The sequence below is a fragment of the Sceloporus occidentalis genome, unplaced genomic scaffold (assembly GCF_023333645.1).
Source record: "Sceloporus occidentalis isolate IW3139 unplaced genomic scaffold, rSceOcc1.0.p SCAF_1, whole genome shotgun sequence".
Taxonomy (NCBI): Eukaryota; Metazoa; Chordata; class Lepidosauria; order Squamata; family Phrynosomatidae; genus Sceloporus; species Sceloporus occidentalis.
In genome coordinates this window covers 215,428,986-215,455,413 of record NW_028316981.1, presented here as the reverse complement: position 1 = coordinate 215,455,413, position 26,428 = coordinate 215,428,986, and the positions used below count along the sequence as shown (strand labels likewise).

The window sequence follows — 26,428 nt, the reverse complement described above, 5'->3', positions numbered from 1 at the left end:
TCCCCTCCAATATGTGGGCTTCCAGGCTCAGCACTGAATCCAGAAGTACCCCCAAACTATGAACCTGAGTTTGCAGGGGGAGTGTAACCCCATGTAACATAGGCTGAATCCTGATTCCTGGATCTGTCTTTCGACTGACCAAGCACACCTGTCTTGTCTGGCTTAAGCTTCAATTTGTTTGCCCTCATCAAGTCCATTACAGTGGCCAGACATCACTTTAGGGCAGGAACAGCTTCCTTGGAGTTAGGTGGAAAAGAGTGAATGAGCTGGGTACCATCAGTGCATAGGTAGCACCTTAGTCCAAAACACCAGACAACCTCTCCCAGCAGTTTCACGTAGATGTTGAAAAGCATAGGGAACAGTACTGAACCCTGAGGGAGCTCATAGGTCAATGGCCAAGGAGGCGAACAGGAATCCCCCAGCACCCACCTTCTGAGAGTGCCCCTCCAAGAAAAAGCAAAACAGTGCCTCCAAGTCCCATCCCAGAGAGGCGACTCAGAAAGCTACCATGGTCAATGGTATCAAAAGCTGCTGAGAGGTCCAGTAGAACCAACAGGGACACACTCCCCTGTCTAGTTCCCTGAGTAGGTCATCCACCAAGGTGACCAAAGCAGTTTCTGTCTCATATCCAGGCCTAAAACCAGACTGACATGGATCTGGATAATCCATCTCATCCAGGAACCCCCAGAGTTGAGATGCCACCACACATTCCAGCACCTTGCCCAAAAATGGAAGGTTGGGGACTGGCCAGTAATTATCTAGTGCAGTAGGTTCCAAGGAAGATTTTTTTCCAAAACAGGTCTTACCACAGCCTCTTTTAGGCATCTTGGGATCCTGCCTTGCTGTAAAGAGGCATTAATCACTTCCCTTACCCACTCCACCAGTCCTCCTTTGGCCTGTTTAATATGCCAGGAAGGACAAGGGTCTAGTATACATGTGGTGGCTCTCACCTCTCCTTTCTACATCCTCAGGCTGCACAGATTGAAAAAGTATCCATCAATACTGGACAAGCAGGAACCAAGGTTAGATCCACCAAAACTGTATCAACTCTGGTGTCTATCAGAGCGAATCTGAGCGATTTTATCAGCAAAGTACTGGGCAAATTCTTCACAATGAGCTGTTGAGTGGCATACATTCTCTTCAGGACCAGATCGTAACAGATCCCTGATCACTTGAAACAGCTCAGCTAAGCAGTTCTGTGCAGCCCCAATAGTTTCAGTCAAAAAAGCCTTTTTTGCTACTTCTATTGCATCACCATATGTCTTTAGGTAGATTTTAGCATGTTTTCAGTCAGATTCAGTTGGATTCACTCTGAGTTCTCCGCTACTGTCACTCTAGTCTCCATCTTCTATGCTTAATTTCTGCCAGCTCCTTAGAAAACCAAGGGGCTGGCTTAGCTCCACTCTGTGAGACAGGACACTTAGGAACGATCGTGTCAACTGCCCTGGTCATTTCTCCATTCCAGAGATCAACCGAGGCTTTGGTAGAACCACCTGCCAAGGCAGCAGGAAATTCCCCAAGAGCCATTAGGAATCTGTCCAGATCCATAAGCCTCCTGAGGCAGACTATCTTAATGAGTCCCCCACCCCTGCAGAGGTTCTCAGTTCCAGCAAGTCTAAACCTGACCATGACAATGAAACAGTAGAAAGCTCTTTCATTCTCAGATCACCAGCATCCCCTCTGTACAGAATACAAGGTCTAGAGTGTTCCCAGCAGCTTGAGTGGTTGACAAAGCTGAGAGAGATCAATCCCCCAGCCTCATCCATCCAGGTTTCTGTAAGACAGGTCAGCATGTTCATCCAGGATCAGGTCCTGGATGGCAGCCGTTTTACCATTCAAAATTGAGGAGGAGGGAATCAGCAGGATTACACAGGTATACCAAAGTCATGCTATTAGTTTTTTTTTAAAAAGAAAGGTAAGGAAGAAATGTTAGCAGTGTTTGGAATACAAGACCTTTAACCTCAGAGAAAGGTGAAAGACGAACTGCTCAGAATGATTCCATCTGGATTATTCCATGATTCAGATGCAGGGTATGGGACTTGGGGAACAGTTATTTTAAAATTATATTGGATCTCCTTTGCCTGAAAGATGAGTATAAAGCTATGTACTAGGGTGGGGACAGAGGACTCACCTCTTGAAGACAATGGCAAGGATGGCAATGGCAGCAATTACTAAGAAGGCGAGACCACCGAGTGCTGAACCTACAATAAGGGGCAACCGGTCCTGCACCATCTCAGATCGTTCACCTGTAACAAATAGGGTCAGTCCAAATTATCTTCTCATTATGAAAACTTTTATTGTTGTCGCCACCAAACATACCAATGAAACATCTGTACATACTCTCCTACCCTGTTAGGAGTTCGAGGGGAGGGAGCTAGAACCAGGAATGTTTGAAAACACTCTCTGCTATCACATGTGTTTAGCCACCTGGGGGAGCTAAACATTTCTTGCTTATTTTGAGTCCTCAGTCTCCAGGATGATTCTGCTCATAAAGAACTGACAGTGTGGTGTTCACATATCCATTAGGATGATCAAGACTTCCAAATGATGATTAGAATTTGCCTGGGCAAATTGTAAACAGGCCTTTTGGTTCCACCTTTTATGTGGTCTGATTATACAGAATTCCATCAAGTCTTTCATTTCTAAAGACAGAGACACACTCACATACACTACTGTATGTGTGTGAGATGCTGGGCACTGTCCACTGCCCAGCATCTCACATACATCTGTCCACTGCCCAGCATCGTGATACCAGCATCCTGAGACCTACTTTCTTAGTCTATTTCTCAAAAGCCTTCCACTGCTTCCCTGACACTGGGTCTTAGATATCTTTACAGAAGATCCACTTTCCCACAAATTAAAATGGGCAACAATGCACCAGAGAATTGTTTTTAATGTAAACCTCACTGAAATGACCAATTTTGTTCAGCATATCTTTTTGATGTATCATGCTTGAACAGCATATAAGTATCTGCATAACAAAATAAACCTAGAAAATTATGAGTCATGGAATGTATTAGTCTGTGAGCTATGAAAATGTTGAAAACACTTTTGTAGCACAAGCATAAGGGTAATAAACATCTATCAAATGTCCAGATCAATATGTGCATGAGAGATGGGTAGCATTAGGTTTGAAAGGTCTTGAAGGTGCATCACTTACCTCCCACCAGTGTCTGGAAATACATCTTTCCACTGTATGGCCCATAACCCACTGCTGTCCGTGCTCGTACTTGGAAGGCATATATCTTCCCTGGGCTCAGATTGGATATCGTGGCCATATTAGTCTCACTGGTAAGGGTGAATGAATTATCCTCATCTTCTGACTAGGAATCAACAATCAGTCAAGAAAAGCTGATAAACATAATTGTCCTTCTACTTCCTCAGTACTAGCTTCCTTCCAGACCCAATAATGATTTTCCTATACTATGAAAAACTCCACCCCCCATCTCTCACTTCTGATCTGATCCTGAATCTGTCCAGTGCCTCTGTCACTATATTTTTGTGAGAAACAAGGAATCATTTGCATTAAGAGAAAGAAGAATTGTGCCATAGTTAAATTATGCAAACATTGCTTAAAGCATATTCTGCTATGCTCAAGCCTCTAACAACGTGAAGTATGCTATCTTATTCTTAAAAGCCCTGTATGTATATAACCTTACTGGAGTGGAAGCAACTGTGTACTATTTGGGAGCAGAAAACTCTGAAAACAAAATGTGGTGAGAGATACCTACACAGCTTCCTCCCACACCAATGCTAACCCACTCAAAAAGTGGGGCTGTTCTGGTGTGGGTACTATTGCATTTTGCCATTCCCATGGGGACTCTCCAATTTCTTTCATTTCTGAAATGATGCGGGAAGAAACTATATGACAGTTGCTCCCAAGTTGAGGTATCTTAAGAACATGTTAACTCAGACAAAAAGATCATTTAATCAGTAGTAAGTTCATCATCTGCAACCAGTAGGTAAGAACTGTAGCTCTGTGAGACCATTGCACATTTTTTGTTATTTTGCATGGCTCTAAGTTCTTAAAACCAAAAGTGTCTGTTTGAACTGCCTGTATTTTTAAAATCATTTTTAAGGTGTGATTTCACTGTCTGTTTTTCACAGTTCTTACTCATGTGTATGATGTAGTGGTCAGTGTTGGACTATGCCTCTGGAGACTTAAGTACCCAGAAAGTTGGGGGCAATTAACTTACACTTTGTAAACCGCTTAGGGAGTGCTTAAGTGCACTGATAAGCGGTATAGAAATGTACTTGCTATTGCTATTGCTATACCAAAATCCATGGATGTTCAAGTCCAATTAAATACAACGGATAGTAAAATGGTGACTCTTATATAACATGGCAAAATTGAGGTTTGCTTTTTGGAATGTAGATAGTTTTTGAATATTTGCAAGCTGTGGATGCTTGAATCCATGGATACCAAGGGCAACTGTACTGCTGTATCTCTCATCTTTTATCCCTATGCCCAGATTGACCTTTGAGCTTTCCTCTCAAAATGGCACCCTCCTCTGGCACAGACCTTACCTTGTCAAAATAGCGCAGTTGATAGTCCAAGATGATTCCATTTGGTTGATCAGGCTGTGGCCAAGACAAAGTGATGCTGCTTGTTGTCCGACTCACCTGATGCATCATGGGAACAGCAGAAGGGACTGCAATGAGAGAAAGTTAGGAGTCTTTGAGACATTGAGGAAAGCAAGACGATGCAAGTTGAACTGCTTGTGGTTAGTAATCTGTCTCATCTTGAAGAACCCTACCGTGATCCACAAAATGATTGCCGACAAGTCTTGCTAGTTATACAACACCTTTTTACCAACCTACAGTAACATTCCTTTAGATAGTGCACCATCAGGGATGGAAAGTAATTTCATTGTACTTGATAGTCTTGATCAAATTAGCATTTGCATACTTCCTAAAACTTTTTAAGAAAAAATGTGTAGCTACCCACAAGCATATTTTATTTGCAAGACTTACAGAACATTTCCAAGCAATAAAATTCACCTAAAGCAATGCATATGTTGTTGTTGTTAATTATATTTATTTCTACATTGCCTTTTCAGACCTGAAGCATCCTACAACATATTTAAAAAAATATTGTTAAAAAAACCACAAGATACAAAAATTAAAACTAGAATAAAACTTACATTATGAAACACACACAGGCTCTCTCTCTCTCATACACATGCAACCAGTATGCTGTATATTGAAAAATCTGAGTGGCTGAAATGCATATAATTGAGAAAAATATGAAAAAATGCTCAGGATCTTCACCACTCAGAATAGCTCTGTTAGGTAGAGGATGAGTTGATTAATACATTTAATATGATGACAAATCACAAAGGATACGCAAAGTTAAATCAGAATATTTCCCTATTAAAATAAAATATATAGTCTGTATCTCTGCTCCTACATCCCATGAATCAGATGACAATGTACCATCTATCACATTCTCATAAATACGTACTTTTTGCTATCAATTACAAACCTCTGATGCAAGAAAGTAAAATGATGCTACCAGAAAGTCTTATGTGTGATAAAATATTGCCATCACCACCACCATCATGATGCATCTGCAGCACACCAGCATTACACATGGCTGCATTAAATGGTTTCTCTCTCACTACTGACTCCAGAAAAACTCTCCATGATTTTTAACACCTTGCCTGATGAAGAAGCTGATGGAGCTTTGAAAGCTTGCGACATGCATATTGTGCATTTTGGTTGGCTTAATAAAGGTATAGCTGTCTTGTGGATTTTGGATGTTATAGTACTTTGCTGGATGTTATAGTACTTTGCTGGATATGTTTTCTGCAAGACAGAGTTGGCTGAGAGACAGTGACCAAGCCAAAGTCAACCTGTAAGGTTTGTGACTAGGTTTGTGACTAAGCAGGGATTTGAATCTAGGTTTCCCCGTTCCACGTCTAGCACTCAGTGCTGATGCTCTCATGTCTATGCTTACTGTGCAAATTGTTCTGAACACACCGTCATAGAAAATAATTGGTTTTAAGTGTACACGGTTTTTCCCATACAGGGGGAGGGGTCCAGAACAGATTCCCCGCATATAGGAAAGGGCCACTCTATAGATCAAGAAAACCAATTTAAAATGAGAACAAGAGAAGAATTAGAAGCTAAAGGAATAAGATGCAATTGGTTCAGTTATAAGCAATGGACCAAGAGGTTCAAAGTGGACTCTAAATTAGAAAATTTTGAAAAGGAAAAAAAGGAAATTAAAATGTTATTGCTGGGTATGGACACTGATAAAATGGCAAAAACCCAATCAATTGTTGCATCCTGAATCAACAAGCAGATAAATCTAATGGATTCAATTCAGAGTAATCAGATGTCCTCACTGCAAAGGAGGGCAAGGCACCACAAAATGTAGGACATTTGAGAAAAAATTAGAGCATTACAAACCAAAACAACCGCTATAAATATACATTCATTTTATATGCTTTATTTACAGCTTGATTACATATACTGTATTTTATTATGGACTCAATCATATTTTTTGATGAACTTATCTTGGCTAAAAGGCCTTGTCAGATTGCAAAAAACATATAAAACTCTAAGCAAGACAAAGGCTTAACATTGTACTTTGCTAGCAACGAATTCTTGACTCAATTTATATTTAAATTATTCCTTTCATCTGTCCATTGTGTTGAAATTAAGGGGGGGGACCCTTTCAACATTTACATTGCATCCTCAAGCAGCCTGTTGCCCAACATGTTTACTGTCTTTTTGCCTCCGAGAAACAAATAGGCCGTGAGCTCTGGGTGCGACTCTTGTCTGCTGCTGCTCTTAGGAAAAATTAAATTTAAAAGGATCCATTTTATCCCTCTATTTGCAGTGAGGAGAGGCTGAAAAGTCCACACCTTTCTCAAGGGCAACCACAAATGTGGTGTTATTCAAAGGACTTCTTTGTGATGTTCAAAATGGAGGACAATTTGGAATTCCTCCCGGAGAGAAGGTTGAAATGTAGGACATGTTCAGGAAAAGGAGAACATCTGGTCACTCTGACTTAGTGAGTCTACTCTAGTCAGGACCAATAGAGAATTTCGACTCCCAGGGTCAAACTACATGCTACATTAAACTTTAAATGTCACAGTTTAGAAAACATACAATAACAAGTGCATAAAGCCCTGATCTGGATCGGGATCTGGGCACACACGAAAGGGAGACTTTTCAATCTAAACATGACATTTCTCCTCTCTTTTTCACCCGCCTATGTGTGTGGGAAAGGGAACCGGCTAAAATCCACGTGGGGGGAAGGCTTAAACATGCACCCTCCATATGCACCAACCCCAATCCATGTGAGGGTCACATATGTTTCTTGTAAAATAAAAAATGTTATCTTTAGTTGAAAGTGGTATGTTTAACATAAAATACAGTTTGACCCTCAGCAAAGCAGGTTAAATATAAACATAACAAAGCAGCAGAAAACATTTGACAGCCGTCTAATATTTCCTTGTATCATTTTCTCATGTTTCTCGTTTCCTTTTACTGTTCCTGTTTTATTGCTTTTCACTCTCCACAGAGGTCTTCCTTCAGACAATCTCTGTTTCTGTTTCCTCGGGGAATCCAGCAAACTTAAATATTTCTAACAAACGGATAAGAAAGAAAACGGTGCAGAGCTGGTCGGAACCCACACTTCAGAAATAATCCGATTTGACATCACTTTAACTGCCCTGGTTCAACGCCATGAAATTCTGAGAATTGTAGTTTTGTGAGCTATTTAGCATTCTCTATCAGAGAAGTCTGGTGCCCCAACAAACTACCATGCCCAGAATTCCATAGTATTGAGCCATGGCAGTTAAAATGGTGTCAAATTGGATTATTTCTCCAGTGTGGATGCAGCCTATGAGAGGCTGCTTGCTGTTCTGATTTGGAGTTGAATGGGGCAACATTTTAATATCCAGAGATTTCCTGATTTGGTTCTCAAAGAAAGCAACATTTAGCAATTTTCTTCCCAGTAAATGAAAGTTTTCCAAAACTGCACAATTTTCAAGGACTAGTTGCAATTCAGGACTTACTCTGCACAAAATTCATACATTTTGTACATAGGAAAGAGCCATTCCTGCACAACTGTGCAAAACAATGCAACTTTTGATGCTGAAATGTTTTTCCAACATAAGAATTTTGCACAGAATAAGTCCCAAACTAGACAGGCTTTTCCTCATCATAGCTTCCTGAAATTCAAGAAACACATTCTTGGACTGGTCTTTAAATATATTTTAAATATTCTATCCATCCCTACTATGGCATCTAGTTTCAAAAAAATTAATTGAATATTAAAGAAATAGTCATAGTTGTTTCTCTTCCCACTACTGGGATTCTTCAACTCATCTATTATCTGGCAAGTTTCTTTTTACAGTTCTACATGTTCTGGTCACTCATAAATAGTGGGAATTTTCTGCAATGCCTTTGTTTGGTAGTATCTTACATTGCAAACATGAGAAAGGAAGCGGGTTTCAGCTGGTAGCTACTGATGACACTGTTTCGCAGAGCTTCTGCCTGCCTGCCTTCCCCAAGCCAATATTTGGTGGGAAGGTGAGCAAGCCTGGGAATCATAGAAGAACATTTTAAAACAGACATACCAAGATAAAAAGCACTTGCTAAAAACCTATCTATAAATATCAGGGCATAAAGCCTTGAATGGTGTAAGACAAGACAAAGAAAATGCATAGTCCTGTACAAATGGAAAAATACAGTTTTAATCATCAAAGTACTGCCAAACCCACTTCTTGGCATTATGAAAGCCTGTCCTGGACATGAGAATGTTGAGGACCCCACCTTTAGGCTCCTGGCCTCCTCTAATGCTGCAGCTTTCCTAATTTTCTGTCTTCAAGAAACCCTTCTTCTTACTGACAATTAGGGAGAAAAAATGAGATGCACACTTATAGGATGGAGGGCACCTGGCTTGACAACAGTGAAAGGGATCTCGGAGTCCTAGAAGACCACAAGATGAACATGAGTCAATAATGTGATGTGGCAGTTTTAAAAAGCCAATGTGATTCTAGGCCGCATCAATCGAATTATAGGCCCGGTACATACCGCCAGAAAGCAGCCTCCTGGCAGCAATTCTATGGTTAGGGAGCATGCGGTTCCCTAACCCTAGCATGTCACAGGTGTAGTGGCAGCCTCCTGCCCACACAGGGGCCACCATCGTGACGTTCGTGTGGTGTCCCAAGAAGAACCCGTTTAAGTATTTGAAGGGGTGCAACACTGAGGATGGAGCAAGCTTGTTTTCTGCTGCTCCAGAGAATAGGACCAGGAACAATTGATGCAAGCTACAGGAAAAGTGAATTCACCTAAACATTAGGAGGAACTTCCTGATAGTAAGAGCTGTTCGATAGCAGAAACCCACTCCAAAGCCATCTGTCAGGGTGCTTTGATTGTGAATTCCTGCATGGCAGAATGGGGTTGGACTGGTTGGGTCTTGTGGTTTTCCCCAGCTTTATGATTCTGTGACCCTATGACTTAGCTATTGTGGCAATAGCTTTTCTGAATGGCAAAATCTCAAAAAAAATGTAGACATTTGTGAAGGTTAACAGTTGTGTTCTAACGAATGCTTTCAGAGCAGGCAAGCTGCCTTTCTGGCCTATTGAAGTTCTTCTGTGTGACTAGAGAGGTTGCCCTGGAATACACCTGCACAACTTGGAAGTAGGTACGGGCCAAAATTAAAGTACGCTAAACTTCTTTGGGCTGCAGATAGGTTTTTAGCAACTCACTTTTCAAGTAAAGGTATAATGAATGAAAACTATTTTGAAATTCATATTATTAATATTAATTCCATCCTCCACTGCCCAGGAGAAGGATGAGTGGCACAGAAGGCTGAGTGGCAGAGGTGCCTTGAGATGCAAACTTTTGCCCATCCTCCTCAGCCTTGTTGTGGAGGGGGTGAGTGTTCACTCTTCCTCCTCCTCTGCAGCCTCGCTCTTTCTCGGGAGAAAGCTGGGCGGTGAAGGAGCCTTGACGTCCTTCTGGGCCACCCAAATCCTTTGACGGGCCACAAGTGGCCCTGTATGTTGTGCAGACTTGTCCTAGAATCTGCCCACAGAAGATTCTTGGAGAGAAAGATAAGCTACTGAAGAACTACAGGATGCCCTGGAATCCATCTTAAGATGACCAATTTAATATTAATCAGCTGAAATTAAACTCATGTGGATAGGGAGAGGGATGCTCCAGGTAGAAACAATGAAGACCCTTAGAAATATACCCCTACATCTTGCACAAACATCTACAGACTACGATCAGCGGGGCTTCTTCCATGATTAAAGTTTAAGTCTACATTCATGGGCAAATAAGGGCCCGTGTGAAACCTATGAAACCTAGGGTCAGTTGATAAACATCGAGCAAAGCAGTAAAATCAACAAAGGACCTTGATTGTAGCACTGAGAAACATAAAAGGATTGTAGTCTCCCCCCTTCACTCCCATATAAAACAAGAGGAAATTGTTCAGAAGGAAGCAAATCAAAGAAGCTTTAACCAGCTTAGGCAAGCAGAAACCAGCTTCATGTACAGTAAATCAAGCAAAAATACAATGGAATGATCATACCAAAATATTTTACACACAGTTTGTGACTTCTGTCATCACAATCCCAGCTTTTATTTTTTAACAAGTCACCTTGGTTGAAACAGAAATCACCTTATCTACCACTATTATTGACTTGTGTTCTTCTTGATGATTAATTCAGTAAGTGCACAAATCAACCAGGGATTATCATGCCAACAGGCATGTCTTTTTCTTGGCTCACATGCTCCAGGGACACTCATGTTGATTTTACTTTCACCTCACACGCATTTATCGATCTCATTTATTTTCAAAACATGGTCACCCTACAAACCCACAACTAAGTCAGTTTTTAATGAATTCAGAATGCAAAACTGTGGAAATAGCAAGTTTAAAACCAATTTTAAACATTAAAATTGGTTAAAAATGAGCAACTCACCAGAGATCATTCAGATGTTGGGTTTATTAGCGCAACAATGCGAATCATCTCGCACACCCATTTTTGGTTTGTTATTCACACTATGGAACCGCATTGATATGCATCGATGCAATTTCAGTTGCTCACACATGCAAGCATTCGAATAAAGATGCAGTCAATGATGCAAAAGCATTCAGAACCCCTTTTGGGGCCTGGAGTGTTTTACCTGGGTCTATTCACATCAGTTAGTCACACTACCAACAGTGTGGATCTTCTAAAAAACATGGGGGGAAATCTAATATAGATTATCCTGGATTAAGTGGGTTTTTGGCATACACCCCCAACCTTAATCAGGTGCATTCAGGATGCATGTGAACAACAGAGATTCAACCCGGATTCATCCTGGATTATTTTCACAGTGTAAATAACCACCACCACCCTGACCAAAAATGAAAAAGCAAGAACAGCTTGATTAAAGGACTACAGAAAGAGATTGTCAGAGGGCAGCACCAGAAGCTGAAGGGGATGAAGCGCCAGCAACAATGTGTAGGACTCCATCTGCCACCACTCCCATCCAGCATGACCAATGGCTTTAGGAAATTGAACAATGCAATTCAATAGGCTTTGCAGAGCTTCCTGCATTTCAACATGATGCAAATGTACAACAGTGATTGCCTCTTATGAGAAGACACTGTGCAAAAAGGAATCTTGATGAAAGGATGTTTTGCACAAAGATGTGTGCGCATTAGTAAACTGGACTAGAAAAGAACAAGATTGGAATGGAATGAAGGACACAAACACTTCAGAAAACTGTATATGCAGCAGGGTTCATCGGTCATTTGAGGGTGAGGGGCAGAAGGAGAATTCACCCCTACAAAAGTGAATAAGGTGCCACCTCGTATACCTCTTGGGCTACCAGCTGCATTTCATGTTTAGGGAAAAAAAACATTTGGGCCCACTGAGCGTAGAAAAAGTAACCCCTCCATGCAGCAAAATGGCTCACAGGACACCCTAGAAGCTTGGGGAAGGGTTATATTACTCTAAATATTTATTTCTTCTTGCATCGTTTTATTCATCTGTCACTTTTAGATTGCTCACTAACTGAAGTAACCTGGTGCAGTCACAACAACATAGAAAATAACAAATCGAGAGTAATAGAAGACCAAAAGACAAAATAACCTAAATAAAAACAGCAGGGCATTGCAAAGTCCAAATGTGTGGGGGGGAAAACTTTTCAAGAATAAATATTATTGCAAAAGAAAGAAAATGTGCCTATACTTTTTAAAAAAACACATGAGAAGTAAATAGAAAGAAATGTAGATGGGTAGGAGAAATTGGTACATAGAATTTCATATCGTGGTTCTCTGGTGTTTTCTAAGTTACTTGAAGCATATACTGAAAATCTGTTTTTCAGATTGTGCTTCTCTTCTTTGATATGCCATTTGGAGAAACTGGTTCAGTAAGAGAAATGATGACTGTTTTGTGCATCTGTACAAGCAGCTGTATTGGCTAGAGCTGAATCAAAACTACTTACTTATTGAACATTTTCAGCAAAGTTAGAAAATGCTTCATTTTTTTGCCAGTTTTTCAGCACTCCTTGCAAAAATGTTTGCTCATTCATTCCTATTGTTGGTGCTTACCCTCCATGACTTCACTACATGTAGCTAAATCTAATTGGCCTGATCACATTGTGGCAGCACTCTCTCGCCAGCAGCCAAATAGTTAAGAGGAGGCAACCTGTGTTTAGGGCTGCTGTCAATAGCGGTTATTATGCTGATGACACTGTTGCTGTTTCCAAATAAAAGGCGCATAGATGAGGATGAAAATTAAAACCATGCCTGAATAAAAGCACGATGCAGAATAAGTACAGCCGAAGTTATATGATTACATGGATTACAGCATAGATAGGAGGTTTGAATAACTCCTTAGAAAAAAACATCAGTTGTACAAGAGTGAATAAAATGCTGCAAAAGAACAAGTCTTATGTTGCAGAGGGGACTTGTAGCCAGCTGTAAGTAGGAGGCAAAAAGCTGGGCCTTGATACAGATCTGTCTTCAGCATATGGACAGAAGAATACTCCATTTTCATTCTCCCTCTAGATAAAACTGATAGGAAGACAGGTATAAATAAATAAAGGCTGGGGAGTTAACAGTGTTGCAACTGAAAACATCATGGAATATTAACCTGGTTAATGGAGGAGAAACTGTTCCTCCACACACTGTAATTCTCAGAATACTTTTGCTGGTTCTTCAGCACATTCACTTGGGAGTAAGCATACAACTCACTTTTCTCTTCACCCTTCCCACCATACTGTGTTTTACAACTGGTAACAATCCCTTTTTTGGCCACTTAAGTCAGATAAGAAGAAAATCATCTGTGATGTGGTGCTGGAAAAGAGTGCTGGAGATATCACCCTGAGTCCCAGTCTTGGGAGTAGAGTGGGATATTAACAACAACAACAACAACAACAACAACAACACCACTGTGGACAGTCAAAAAGACTACCAGTTGGGTCCTAGAACAAATCAAGGCTGAAATATCCCTGGAAGACAATTAAGCTGAAGCTGTCCTACTTTGGCCACATAATGAGAAGGCATGGCTAACTGGAAAAGACAATAATGCTAGGAAAAGTGAAGGGAAGTAGAAAGAGGGGAAGTCATCATATTAGATGGATGGACTCTATTAAGGAAGTCACAGGTATTAATTTACAGGACCTGAGAATAGCAACAGAGGGCAGGAGACCCCGGAGATGTCTCATCCACGGGGTTGCCATAAGTTGAGATCAACTCAAAGGTGGTTAACAACAACAGCAACCTTGGTGGCACAGTGGTTAAATGTCGGTACTGCAGCCACAACATTGTAGGTTCAAACCCACAGGGCTCCAGGTTCACTCAGCCTTCCATCCTTTTTGTAGGTCACTAAAATGAGTACCCAGTTTGTTGGGAGCAATTGGCTTATACATTGTAAAACACTTAGAGAGTGCTTAGTTCACTGTGAAACAGTATAGAAATGTAAAATGCTATTGCTATAAGAACAAACAATCCCGTTCACTGCTTTGATATCTGATTGAGTTGGAAGAAGAAGCAGCCAGAGGAAAAGAAACAGCACAAAGGCAAGAGAAACCAAGACAAAGAACTATAGGTACAAGATCTCTTATATCCTCCTCCCCTTGCAATGAATCCTGCGGCAATATAAGTGGTTGTGGGGTGAGAAACAGTTCTATTCTATTCCACTGATAAGGCTTTTATCATGTAATCATCCTGTCTCATGCAAAGAATTTTTATCTAAGGACCAGGCATTGCCATCTTCCATCTCTTTTCCTTTGCACAAAACATATATGTCAAGGAGGAAAAGACAGAATAGTTCTGTGATGCCTTTTCACTCATGGTGCCAAGAGCCATCAATCTGGAGGCACCAATTAATGAATATTTCTGCACCACAATCCATCAGTTCAAAGAGCATCCTGCCTGTGATAATGGAGCACAAACATCACCCCTGACACACATCTACAGGAGAATCACTTGAACATCTGACGTTGGAATAACAATATGTAAGCCAGTTGCACATTTGACAGCCAACCAGTCTGTGGATTTGCAGTCAGAGAGACACCACTTCAGGTCCCTGCTTCAATTTCCTTCCCTAATTTATAATCTGGGGATCAGGTCTGTGCACTGCAAGAACTGGCTCTGGAATTCATTTTGATGTATGCTACACCTCTTGAATCTAAGCACAACAATTTATCGCTGTTCTAACTTTTGCTTTCTTCTAATGAGGCTTATACGTGGAGACACACTCGCTCTGTGCTTAATAACATATAATTTGCTGCCATAAACAATCTGCAAGGATCTGTGCATCCTCAAGATGGCAGTGGGACCGGGTGCTTAATGAATAGTGCAGTCATTGCCTTCAGTCTGCTGTTTGCCAGATTAGCAATAAGGCACGGTTTTATACATACACCATGTGTGACAGCTTGAAAAGAGAGAGTGCAACACAAAACAATTACAGGTGAAGTATATTATTGTTGCTTCTCTGCATTTACTGCCACTACAGTGGGTCCTTGGTATCTGCTGGGGTTTGATTCCAGAACCCCCCATGGATACCAAAATCTGTGGATGCTCAAGATTTTGGTACCCATGGGGGGTTCTGGAATCAAACCCCAGCAGATACCAAGGACCCACTGTAGTGGCAGTAAATGCAGAGAAGCAACATTTCTATATGGCTCAAAAATATTCACACACACACACACACACATATATATTAGTGAATATTTTCGAGCCATGGATGGTTGAATTATTGGATACAGAATCTGTGAATATGGAGGTTTGGTTGCATTTTTAATTACACAATAAAAATAATAATTTAAAAAATAGCTTCACTTTGCATTCTGAGTTTTGAACTTTCCTAGATTGTACACCATAGGCAGATTTAGTCTTATCTATTTATTGTTTGTATGTACAGCACTGTGCAAATCTACAGCACTATATATATAAATAAATAAATAAATAAATAAATAAATAAATAAATAAATAGCTTTCCTTGCTTCACAGCAGGGAATCTGTTCCATTTTTTAAAATATATATGTATTATGATTTCCAGTTGCTTATTATGGTTTTTGTTCTTTCAGGTTGGAACTGTGCATTAAGTTGTTCCCTCCTGTACTGTGAAGGGTTGACAATGAAATCTGCTTCGCCAAACATCCCCATGTGAATTTTCCTACCTCTGCCACATGTAATTGTCAAGAGAATGCACAATGGTGCTTCTCAAGGTAAAGTTCCTTCCAACACAAGGGGAGAACACAATACACCATTGGCATTTACAGTGTAATGGATGTTTCTGCCCATAGTGATGAACATGACATAGCACAGTTAGTCTAACTAGACTAGATCCACTGAATCAATACAATTTTTGTAAATGCTAACTTATCAAATTGCCATTGTTTCAATAGGTTTACTCAGCAGTAGCTACATGATTCATGGCATCTGCTCTGCCAACTCTGCTTGTAAATATTAAAAGTCCTCCACTCTGCTGGAATCCTTACAATGATCCTATTAGGTTCATCTGTGTGTTGTTCTTGCTATACTGCAGTTAGTAAATTGACTCTCATGGCTTGTAGACAAGGCACTTAGTGAACCCATGGCAGAGGTAAAATTGGAGTCAGGGTCTTCAGATTCATAGCCCTGATGCTTGGCTGCTTTGTTGCACCAGCTCTTCACATTTAGAAAGAAATAACTAGAGTTCTGTTCATGTGTAACAAATTATAAGCTTCTTCTGATCATTTGAAGAATGAGCAACTCTCAGGGGTTTGAAAGCTACACTGGTTCACAAGGAAACCTCGGAAGGCCAAACACACAGCCATACCTCCAACACACATGTACAAAAATGTAACTGTTTTGTCCCAAAATATCCATAACTGTCTAAAGGATGTGTGTGTATGCATGAGCCTTCAAGCCACCTGTAAATTTATGATGACCCATGAATTTTGTAGGATTTTTCTTAGGTAAAGAATACTGAGAGGTGGTTTTGCCAGTTCCTGCTTCTGAAATATAGCCTACAGCACCTGGTATTTGTTGCTGATCTACCATCCAAGTACTAGCAAGAGCTGACCCTGCTTAGATTTCCAAGATCAAATGGAATCTGGTGCCTTTAGGATATTTAGGCCTCTCTAAGAGATATGGAGGGCACCTTCATCATATTCCCCCTCCCTCAGGCTGTTTTAGGAGAGGCCTTTTTTATATCAAGAAGTAACCCAAAAGTCTTTAACTTTAGGATCATTTCCTGTGAGATAAAAGACCTATCCAGAGCTTAAATTGGTTCTTGGGTGGCAAAACCGTCAGCATGCTCCCCAGAGGGCATTTGGGTCACTTTGCACCACAATTTTAAAATTTTATTTATTTGTTTATTTATTTTGGACCTTGAGGAGTCCTGGGAGTTTGCATGTGGCTCATATCTTTCCCTTCTCTGATGCCCTAGAAAATTTGAGACTTTGTGACCAAATACTGCATATGCATTTCTGTCAATACCATATAGAAATAGAAATAGTGGTGGTGGATGTGGGCCTTTAGGTCATTTCCAATTTATGGCAACTCTGAGGCACATCTGCCATAGAGCTGTCTTGGCAAATTTTGCTTAGAGGAGGTTTACCATTACTTCCTCTTAGGCTGAGAGAGTGTGTTCTGCCCAAGGCCATCCTGTTAGCTTCCATGGCTGAACAGAACTTTGAACCATGATTTCTCAGAGTTCAAGTCCAGCACTCAAACTATTACACCATAGGTTATATTTCCAACATAAAATCCCTTCTTTCACAAAGACTCCGACAGCTAACTCACTGTAGATATTAGAATTTTGATAGCATTTTACAACCTATAGCATTCTTCAAGGAACAACAACTAAGTTAGTTTACATCTGCAATATAAATAACACAAAATGGTAGATTAAATACTTCATTTAAAATAGCACTATCCCTGTTACATGGAGAAGAATAACCATGAATGAGATGGTGCAAAACATATTACAAAAATCAGCACTTATTTGTACAAAATGGGTATTTCTTAGGAAAATCAAACTACAGTGATCTTTCAGAGCTCCCATTGATTATAATGGATCATGGGCAGGAGGACCTCCTGATGGAATGTTCTCTCAAGATGGTTTTCTTTAAGCCAATCATGAAAATTCAGACATTATCCATTCTTAAGGATTTAATTTGGTTATAGTTAACCTTCTGTCACATCTTCATTGTCAGAAACAGAGCTTTTCCATTCTTGTCTTTCAGCTGCAGTGCCTTCAGTGCATCTCTACAGTTGCTCAAATGAAGATGAATGGTGTTGTCCCACCCACCATAACAGGTGTGTAAGTCAGCAGATATAAAAGCCTAAGCAACAAACTACTGAACACAGAGAAATAAACCATTGCTCAGATCTAGATGGGGGAAAATCATTGACCTCTACATACAGAAGAGTATGTGATTAGGTCAGAAATGGCCAGATCCCAAGGTGCACTTTGCCCAGTACTACCTTTCCCTTCTTGGTGGTGATTGAAGCCTATTTATTACAAGGTGATAGCCATAAGGTTGCAAATGTGTTCCTGGAGTGTATCATTTCAGACAACAGGCAATGGAATTGTTGTGCTACAGCCCTTCTCCCAATCACTTTGTAAAATCATAGCATCATAGAGTTGGAAGAGACCACAAGGTCCATCCAATTCAACCCCTTGCCTTGCAGGAACTCTAAATCAAAGCATCCCCAACAGATGGCCATCTTTCCTGCCTCTGTTTAAAGATCTCCAAGGAGAGAGTCTCCACCACTCTCCAAGGAAGTGTGTTCCACTGTCGAACAGCCCTTAGTGTCAGGAAGTTCCTCCTAATGTTGAGGTGGAATCTCTTTCCCTGCAGTTTGCATCCATTGTTCCGTGTTCTAGTATCTGGAGCAGCAGAAAACAAGCTTGCTCCCTCCTCAATATGACAATGTTAAATATGTCCTCTTTGTCCTCATCCTCTTCCTCCTCCACCTCCAGAATCAAAGACTATTGAGTTACGTGGTCCCTCCCAATAGTTTAAAGTAGCACAGTTTACCTAATACAAACAATCTCTTTATGGTGCAAACTAAACCCAAGCTTGACAACTTTTCTGGTCCTGGTCTATAAATGATTCACAGAGATCATAGGGATTAAGCTCAGAGTGCAAGCTTCCTGCTGATGATCCTGTAGGGAAGGAGGCTCATCATCTATTTTGTCACTGATACACTCTCTCTGATTTGCACTGAGCCCATTCATTTCATACAATCAATCCTCATTGTCACTACTTGTTTTCTCTCATCTCATTTCAACTGGCTTGTATAGGAGGACATCCCGGTGGACTGTACTTGTGCTTGATTTGCCACTTTAAAGAAGAATACAGGACATAAGAAATAAGAAAACAGGGAGATATGTCTGCTTGTAACCTGCAGAGGTAAACATTGTCCTCCACCAACATGTGAAATCCCACTAGGCAGTGGTAGGGACCCTGTAAAGACTAGGGTCTATTTTGGGAGCCCTGGGCCACACCCAAAGATGGGGGGGGGAACAGTGGGGGGAAAGGCAATTTTCACTCCTTGAAAAGTAACTGTATTGAATTAAAACAAGGCTCAGGACTGAACAGAACAGAATCTTTAAGCAATTATCAAACGACTGGTGATAGATATAGAGCAACAGCTAGACCTAGCTAGCACCCCAACTTTTATTGTTAATTATTCCAACTGATACTTGCCATCACCTATGGCATACTTAGCAAAACGCAAAATACCTAAACACTTTACAAAGTACCAAAAAGCCTTTACTTTGGCACAGTTCCATGTCCTTCCCTCAGCTGTCCTTGAAGGCCGATATAAGAAAAACCCCTTTTCAGACAGCCCCTGTGACTCTGGCCAAATAGAGACAACAGAGCATGTTTTACTCCAGTGTTCATACTACAGGGACATCCACCGCAGCCTTATTTCACCTCTATTATATAAATAGGACACACTGGTCAATTTTACATTTCTCTGTTGCTTTCATACATCAATCCTGATACAACACATAATGGTGCCAGATTATGTGCAACTGCATTTAAACTTTCACCAGACAATGATCTCCTTAGTAGTCTAGTACAAGTCTGTCTTACTATACTGAAGCTGTATAATCTGAAGGAATATTTAAAATACTGTTTTTAACCTTTGTTTTTCCCTTCTTTTATTCTAGATTCCCTTTTTGTCTGTGTTGGTCTAAGGCTCAAGACTCCTCTGTACACTGTTTCCCAACAGAAAGTTGTTAGGTTTTTTTTCCCATACAGTGGAATTCCAGTTTTGTTTCATCCTGATGGGGCTGGGAGGGTGGTGTAGACTATGGTGGATCCAGAGGTTGAAAATTGGCTTCCAGATCTCATCCTCTCTTGCAATGGAGGCTTCATGAAGCCCACTTTTTAAATATATCCTTGAGAGGACTGGAAAATGTACAAGAGAAGCACCTGGCAAGCCACAAATCATGGTGGCCAAGCTGCACATGGCTTAGTGGGCCACTTGCTGTGCAGACCTATTCTAATGGTTATAACAGAATCGGTTTTTGAGCATGCATTATCTTATGAAAACCCTGTGCCCTTTTCTGCCATATACTTGGGTTGTTTCTTTCAGGCAAATATAAATGATGAGATTCTTACAGCAAGGGAAATCACCTAAATCAATTTCCTTCATGAACCAAGATTTCCACTTTCCTTCACAGTCGATAATCTCAGGGTCATGCCCAGCCCTCAAAATCTCCTCTTTGACTATATCTCCTCAGCTTTGTGAAGTCTGTCTAATGACCTTTCTGCACTAACGCCTGTCAATGTCAGTGCTTCAAGCTGAAATCCTCATCACACCTTGGCAGTTCCCATACTTATGGCCTCTCAAAATCCCACTGCTCCAACTCATGCATGTGTAGGGAGCTGGTTTTATATCTTCTGGTAGGTACAAGGTGGCATGGTCATGCCCTCACACTGGTAGACACCTGTGGCAGATTTCTAACACCTGAAACAATGTACCTGTTTACTCTGCCGATCTTCCTGCATTCTCTTGCAATTTTATAGGAATATACTCCCCCATTACACTCCCATATCACCTCCTCAAAAGTATGAAAGTTCAATTTAAAGAATGTATAAGTCATGGGATCATTACTGTACCAGTGTCTGGTATACATAACCCACAGTGAACCACTCTGCACACTGTATTTTTGTTCACAGGTACCATATACACTCAACTATAAGTTGACCTCATGTATAAGTTGAGGGCAGGTTTGGGGACCAAAATTATGGATCTTGATATGACCCGTGGATAAGGCAAGGGTAAAACCTAGGAGCATGTAACAAAGAATCTAAAGGATGAAACGAAGGAAAACAAGAGTGGAGGGGGAAGAACAGATTACACACTTGTTTTTCACCAGGGGATAGTTCCTTTTTAAAAAAATAAGAGTTAAAGTACAGAACTTACATTGACCCATGGGTAAGTTGACTCATTTTTAGAGTCAATTTTTTGACTAAAATTTCTAGATTTATGCATGGGTATACACAGTACTTAGAAGCATTATGCAGGCATATTCATTAAAGAAACAGTTTGCAATGTGTGGGGAATAGCTAATGCACAAGACAGTTTCCATCTCAAATGTATGTTCCTAAAAGAATGTAGCACCCAGGTAGCTATAATACTGTGTTTTCCCATCTCTATAACTGGATGGTAAATGGCAGATTCACATGTCACCCTAGGATGCCAGTAACTCTGACCTCCTGTTCTGATGGCAGCATCACGAAAGAAAGCAGCACACATTACTATTTCCCAGCACGGATTGCTGTACTGGACTGTTCCAACAATTTCTAAAATTTGCCTGCATTTGGCTTAATGTACCCACCTTACTCTTTGTAATGACACAGAGTTATATATTACAAGAAAGAATGAAGCTGTCACTCTTAAATTCTGCTCTGTGTTGCTCCTTACTCCATCTCAGTATCATTTCATTCCACTTAGCCCACATACCAATGTCATTAGTTTCTCTACCTTGATTCACATCTCTGGCTGCCTCTGACAGAAGTAGGGAGATGTTCACCTACTGGTAGAAGGACATGAAATATGTTGGAGATTGGGGGCTATAAAACAGGAGAAAAAACAGAATGCTCCCATCATTATAGCATAACTGTGTGAAAATTTTCACACGTCATCATGTTCATCCAGTACTTCTCCCATGAATAACCTGGAATCGCCCCATAACTTATTAATGAGGAAACACCGTGAATGGTATGCCAATAGCACTTCATTTGCACTGTTGCAAAGGCACAGAAGCTAATAACAATGCATTAGTGCTATCATGTACTAGCGGATTCATCCATCACCACACCTATCCTTTTTCTGGGCCTTTCAGAGAAGATGTAAAACCTTGGTTTTTTCCCCCATACTTCAATTAAGTATTTCCTCTAATCCACGTGCTTTTCTGACATATTACAGTTTTATTGTTGTTGCTTGTTTTACACAGGGATAGAATTGTTCTCTAAGGCCCGGTACAGACTGGTGCTATGTGCCGGCTTGGGGCTGATTTTAGCGCTCGGGAGAACAGAGCGTCTGCATGCTCCCGAGCCCTACCGCACTGTCTGCGTGCCATCTTGGCTCGCCCCTGACCACACAGGGGCCGCCATGATGACATACGCGCAATGCCGCATCCAGATGGTGCAGTGCCTCATGGACATCATTGTTGCATGTGAGGATGTGCGAGGGCGCAGGGAGTAGGTTCTTTTTAAGGCTTCTGGAGGCTGAAGTTTGGTTGCTGTGGCCTCCGTGTGGGGCAGAAAGGGGCAGTGTCTCGGCGCCCCTTTCTGCCCATCTGTATCCCCCCTAAGTTTCCTTTCAACGTATCACCTGGTGTGATCCGAACCCCCTACACCCCCCCCCCCAGTGATGCTGCTGCTTTCTAGATGCGATTTTTCCTAACATGCATTTTTCTCCACAAATTTTCAAGATGAATACCTTCTTATACATAGTGTTCCATCAGTGAACAATATTGCCCCCCCAAAATCAGAGACATTTTTGACACGGTTTCCCCTAAGATACCGCCTAAATGTCTTTTTAGATGTGATTTCCTAGCTTGTGCATTCTTCTCCACCAACTTTCCTAATGAAAACGTTATTGTATGTAGTTTTTGATGTGCAAATCACATTGCACAATTCAGATAACTGCTATGCCTTAAGGATAATTGTGTGCAAATTAGCTTTACATCATAGTTTGTAAAATGCAAATTGGCTAAGTTCACATTAAAATTTGAATCAAACCAACCCCCTTGTTGTTGCTTTTCTTGGCAAGATTTGTTCAGAGGGCGTTTGACTTTGCCATCCTCTGAAGCTGAGAGAATCTCACTTGCTCAGTCACCCAATGGGATGACATGGGCAAGAAGGATTCGAACCTGGGTTGTACAGCCTCCACTAGCAGTTGCAATCTATTTTAATTATTTTAGGAAAATACTTGGCTTGGCTTTGTGAGAGGGAGTAATATGCAGGAATGGAACAGCAGCTATGCTGGTAATCCCTGACAGAGACTCCAGGCAAGGGGGAACTACATACACTTTCATTAAGAAAAATATAAAGTAACACATACACAAAGATAACCCCCTCAGATATCCAGCATATAGAGCTAACTGAATATTAAAAAAAAAAAAAATGAAAGGGGATTTCTGAGACTGAGGCTTGAATGAGGCAATAGCTATCTGTCTCAAATAGGAAGGTCCATAGAAAGCTGGAAAGTATGAAGACTCGAGCTGCAAGGCTTGAGAATACAGGTTTCGGGGAAATCGGCATCAATAAAGAATACAGACTGAAATCTGTGGACAGCAGTCACCCTGCATGCAAGAGGTGGTGTGGGTGACTGCTACAAAAAGGTTATGTTTTGGGTTGGTATTTATACCCTTAAAGCCATCCCAGTTCACAGAGGTTCCATGGGAAACCAAAAGCTTAACTGCCCCTCAATGGAACCTGAAAAGTTTTCCCAGGTGGAAAGGTTTTTTTGATATCTGAAAGATGAAAGGGGTTTGATTTTGATTGAAGATACTTCATTGACTTTCCAACACCTAGACAAGATCTGGAGTCCTCAGGAATAAATGACAGGAAGGAGATGCTTAGGAATAAACAAGAGATGAAAGAAGGGATCTGGTCTTGTTTGATCTGGCAGAACTCATCTTTTGGCTTTCAGTTTCTGTCAAACATGCAGAGTAAAAGGGGGGGGGGGTCAGCACTCTTTCTAACAAGCTCCTCCATCTCCATGCTTTTCCGCATGGCTGGGTGTATGTGTCATTTATACTATCTGTTCCGGTACTGCTTATGCCATCGCAAACTGCATGCACTAATGATGGCACCTTAATGTTTCATAAATATATTAGGGGATTTTTGGAAACAGGGTTTCCAGAGTTATACTCCAATGCTAAAACCACTACATCATGTGATCTCTCAAACAAACCAACCAACCTCTAGTTCCTAGTCCTGAACATTTCATTTTTACTTGAGGCTTTGTTTTTGTGAGAGTAAGACTGGAGCAACACTAGAAGGAAGGCAACTATGGTCTTTGCACAGCTCCCTATATTGTCATCTTTACAATGCAATTCGATTTGTGTCCATTCTTTGTTTCCAGCGGAGCTTGCTCCATGGTAAATGGGCATAGGTTTGTAACATAAACCTCACAGACTGCAATGGCTGGTGATAGTAAGAAAGAGATTCCATGTAACAGCATTTTAAAGCAGCTGAGGATAGGAAATAAATGGCCCTCCAGATGTTTGAGTGCAACTCCAATCAGTCCAAGCTAAGATTACAGTCCAGCAATATATGTGAAGGCCATGTGTTCCCTACTCCTTTAAAAATGACATTATCTATATATTTCAAAAAGAAAAAAAAGAGGAGGAGGAGGAGGAGAAAAGAGAACAAAAGAGTATGAAATGCTTGTATTGGGATCCAAGGGCCGTTGTTAAGAATAAAACTGGAGCATAATTAATATTTAAATTAGCTGTAAATTAACATGGTTTACTAGTAAGATCTGCACAAAAGTTAAGAAAATATATAAAGTAGCATCAATGGAAAATCTCATTTTAATTTGTGATGTAATAATAATAATAATAATAATATTTATTTGTATACCGCCCTCTGGCAAACCAATCCGGGCGGTTAACAACAGTAAAATATAAAATATGACAATTAAAAACCCTTTATCCCTCCCCCCTTAAGACAGTATTAAATAGTATAACATATTAAAAACACAATATCAAGCATAAAAACAGCAATTAAAACTAAAAACCCTGATATCCCTCTGTTGATCCTCAACCATCACTAAGATGGGGCCACGGGAGGAATGAGGGAATCAGGGAACCTGGGCCGGGATGGTTAATCTGGAAAGGCCTGCCGGAAGAGATCCGTCTTGACCGCTTTTTTAAAGCTGTCTAATGATGTTATCTGACGGATCTCATCTGGCAGGTCGTTCCAGAGTTTGGGGTTAATGTAATTTAATGTAATGTAAATTAAATCAACCTGGATAAAATAGTAAAAAGAGACAGAAAAACAATCCAATATGATGAGGCTTCTGTGGCCCACCTTTCATCTCTCTTACAAAGCACCTACAACAACCAAAGGATTGCAGCACCTTCCTTTCCCTGAAAGATTAGTTTAAAAAAGAATACAGGGGTAGGGATGACAGATGTACATAAAATTAAGACTGATGAAGAGAAATTAGAAAAGGCAATAGTGATGTTTCCCTGCATCTCTCACAGTACTAGAATTTGGGATCCCCCAACCAAACAGACTGACAACATGCTCACAGAGGGCAAACGAAAGGGCTTTTCATGGAGCAGATGAGTTTTTAGAATTCGCAACCACAAAATGTCATGGTGACTATTACTGTAATTTAGGCAGCTTTGAAAAACTAAGCAAATGTATGTGAATTATCCACGGCACCCAAATCAACCCTCCTGTTTTCAAAGGCCATGTTGCCTACAAATACCAAAACCCGGGGACATTGTCTGGCCAGCAAGCAGAATACCAGCACTTTGGGACAACTGGGGACAAACAGGGAAAGGGTCTGCATTCCTGAATTGTCGGGCCAGTAAACCAGCACCTTGGATCTGGTCCAAAGGCTCTCCTTATGACCGATACTGCCGTCCATTTAAAAGGGTTTCCCTCTTCTTGTCATCCACATCCCTCCCCTTTCCCTTTATCCTTTCTTCCTCCAAGCCTAAGCAAAGTCCTCCCAAATATATGTGTAATCGGGGGGAGGGGGGGGGGGAAGCTAAGCTCAATTGAAAAGCTGCCAAGGGGGATGAAGAGAAGAGGGGGGGTGAGCTGGGACCATGTGATGGAAGCACAGAGGCCTCGTTAGCGTGAGCTGTCACTACGAATCGAGGACAGCTCATCTCAAGCTCACTCCTAATGATCTCCGGGAAGAGAATAGAGGCTGGGGAGAAAACAGCACACAAAGAAGAACCTGACCACAATGAGGGCCCAATAGGCACCATAGCGCCATAGAGGAGACTGTTGGCTCTCCTGGTCTCTCCAGACTCCTTGGCAGTATGAGAGATTTGCTTCCCTCGTACAGCCAAAAGAGCCCCCATCAAAAATTGAACCTTTTCACACTTTTGGAAACAGACACCAGGAATGGTAGATTGCTACTGGCAGGACGAGAAATCCCTCACAAGCTTGGCTAGTCACTTTTTCCCTGGCAAAAGGTGGGGAAAGGAAGGTGAGAAAGAACTACAGTGGGCCCCTGGCATCCGCTGGGGTTTGACTCCATGACCTCCCGTGGATACCGAAATCTGTGGCTGCTGAAGTCCCATTATATGCAGCGGGGTAGTAAAATGGCAAAATCAAGGGTTGCTTTTTGCAATTTATAAATTTTTGGAATAGTTTCAAGCTGTGGATGCTTGAATCCATGGATAAGGAATCTATGGATACGGAGAGCTGACTGTACCAGAGAAACTGTATATGCCAGAGAATAGAGCCTTAAACT

General features: G+C 41.1%; 1 protein-coding gene across 5 annotated transcripts in view; it reads right to left on the bottom strand.

The window, feature by feature from the left end:
• Window positions 1-26,428, bottom strand: part of LOC149323386 (ephrin type-B receptor 5) — a 187,820-nt gene that overhangs the window by 16,887 nt on the left and 144,505 nt on the right. For all 5 annotated transcript variants that reach the window (XM_089488879.1, XM_089488877.1, XM_089488880.1 and 2 more), the window contains 3 exons: window positions 4,528-4,652; window positions 3,161-3,323; window positions 2,132-2,246 (listed from right to left, as the gene is read on the bottom strand). In XM_089488879.1, coding sequence (XP_089345005.1) covers window positions 2,132-2,246; window positions 3,161-3,323; window positions 4,528-4,652 — 403 coding nt within the window. The remainder of the gene's footprint in view (window positions 1-2,131; window positions 2,247-3,160; window positions 3,324-4,527; window positions 4,653-26,428) is intronic.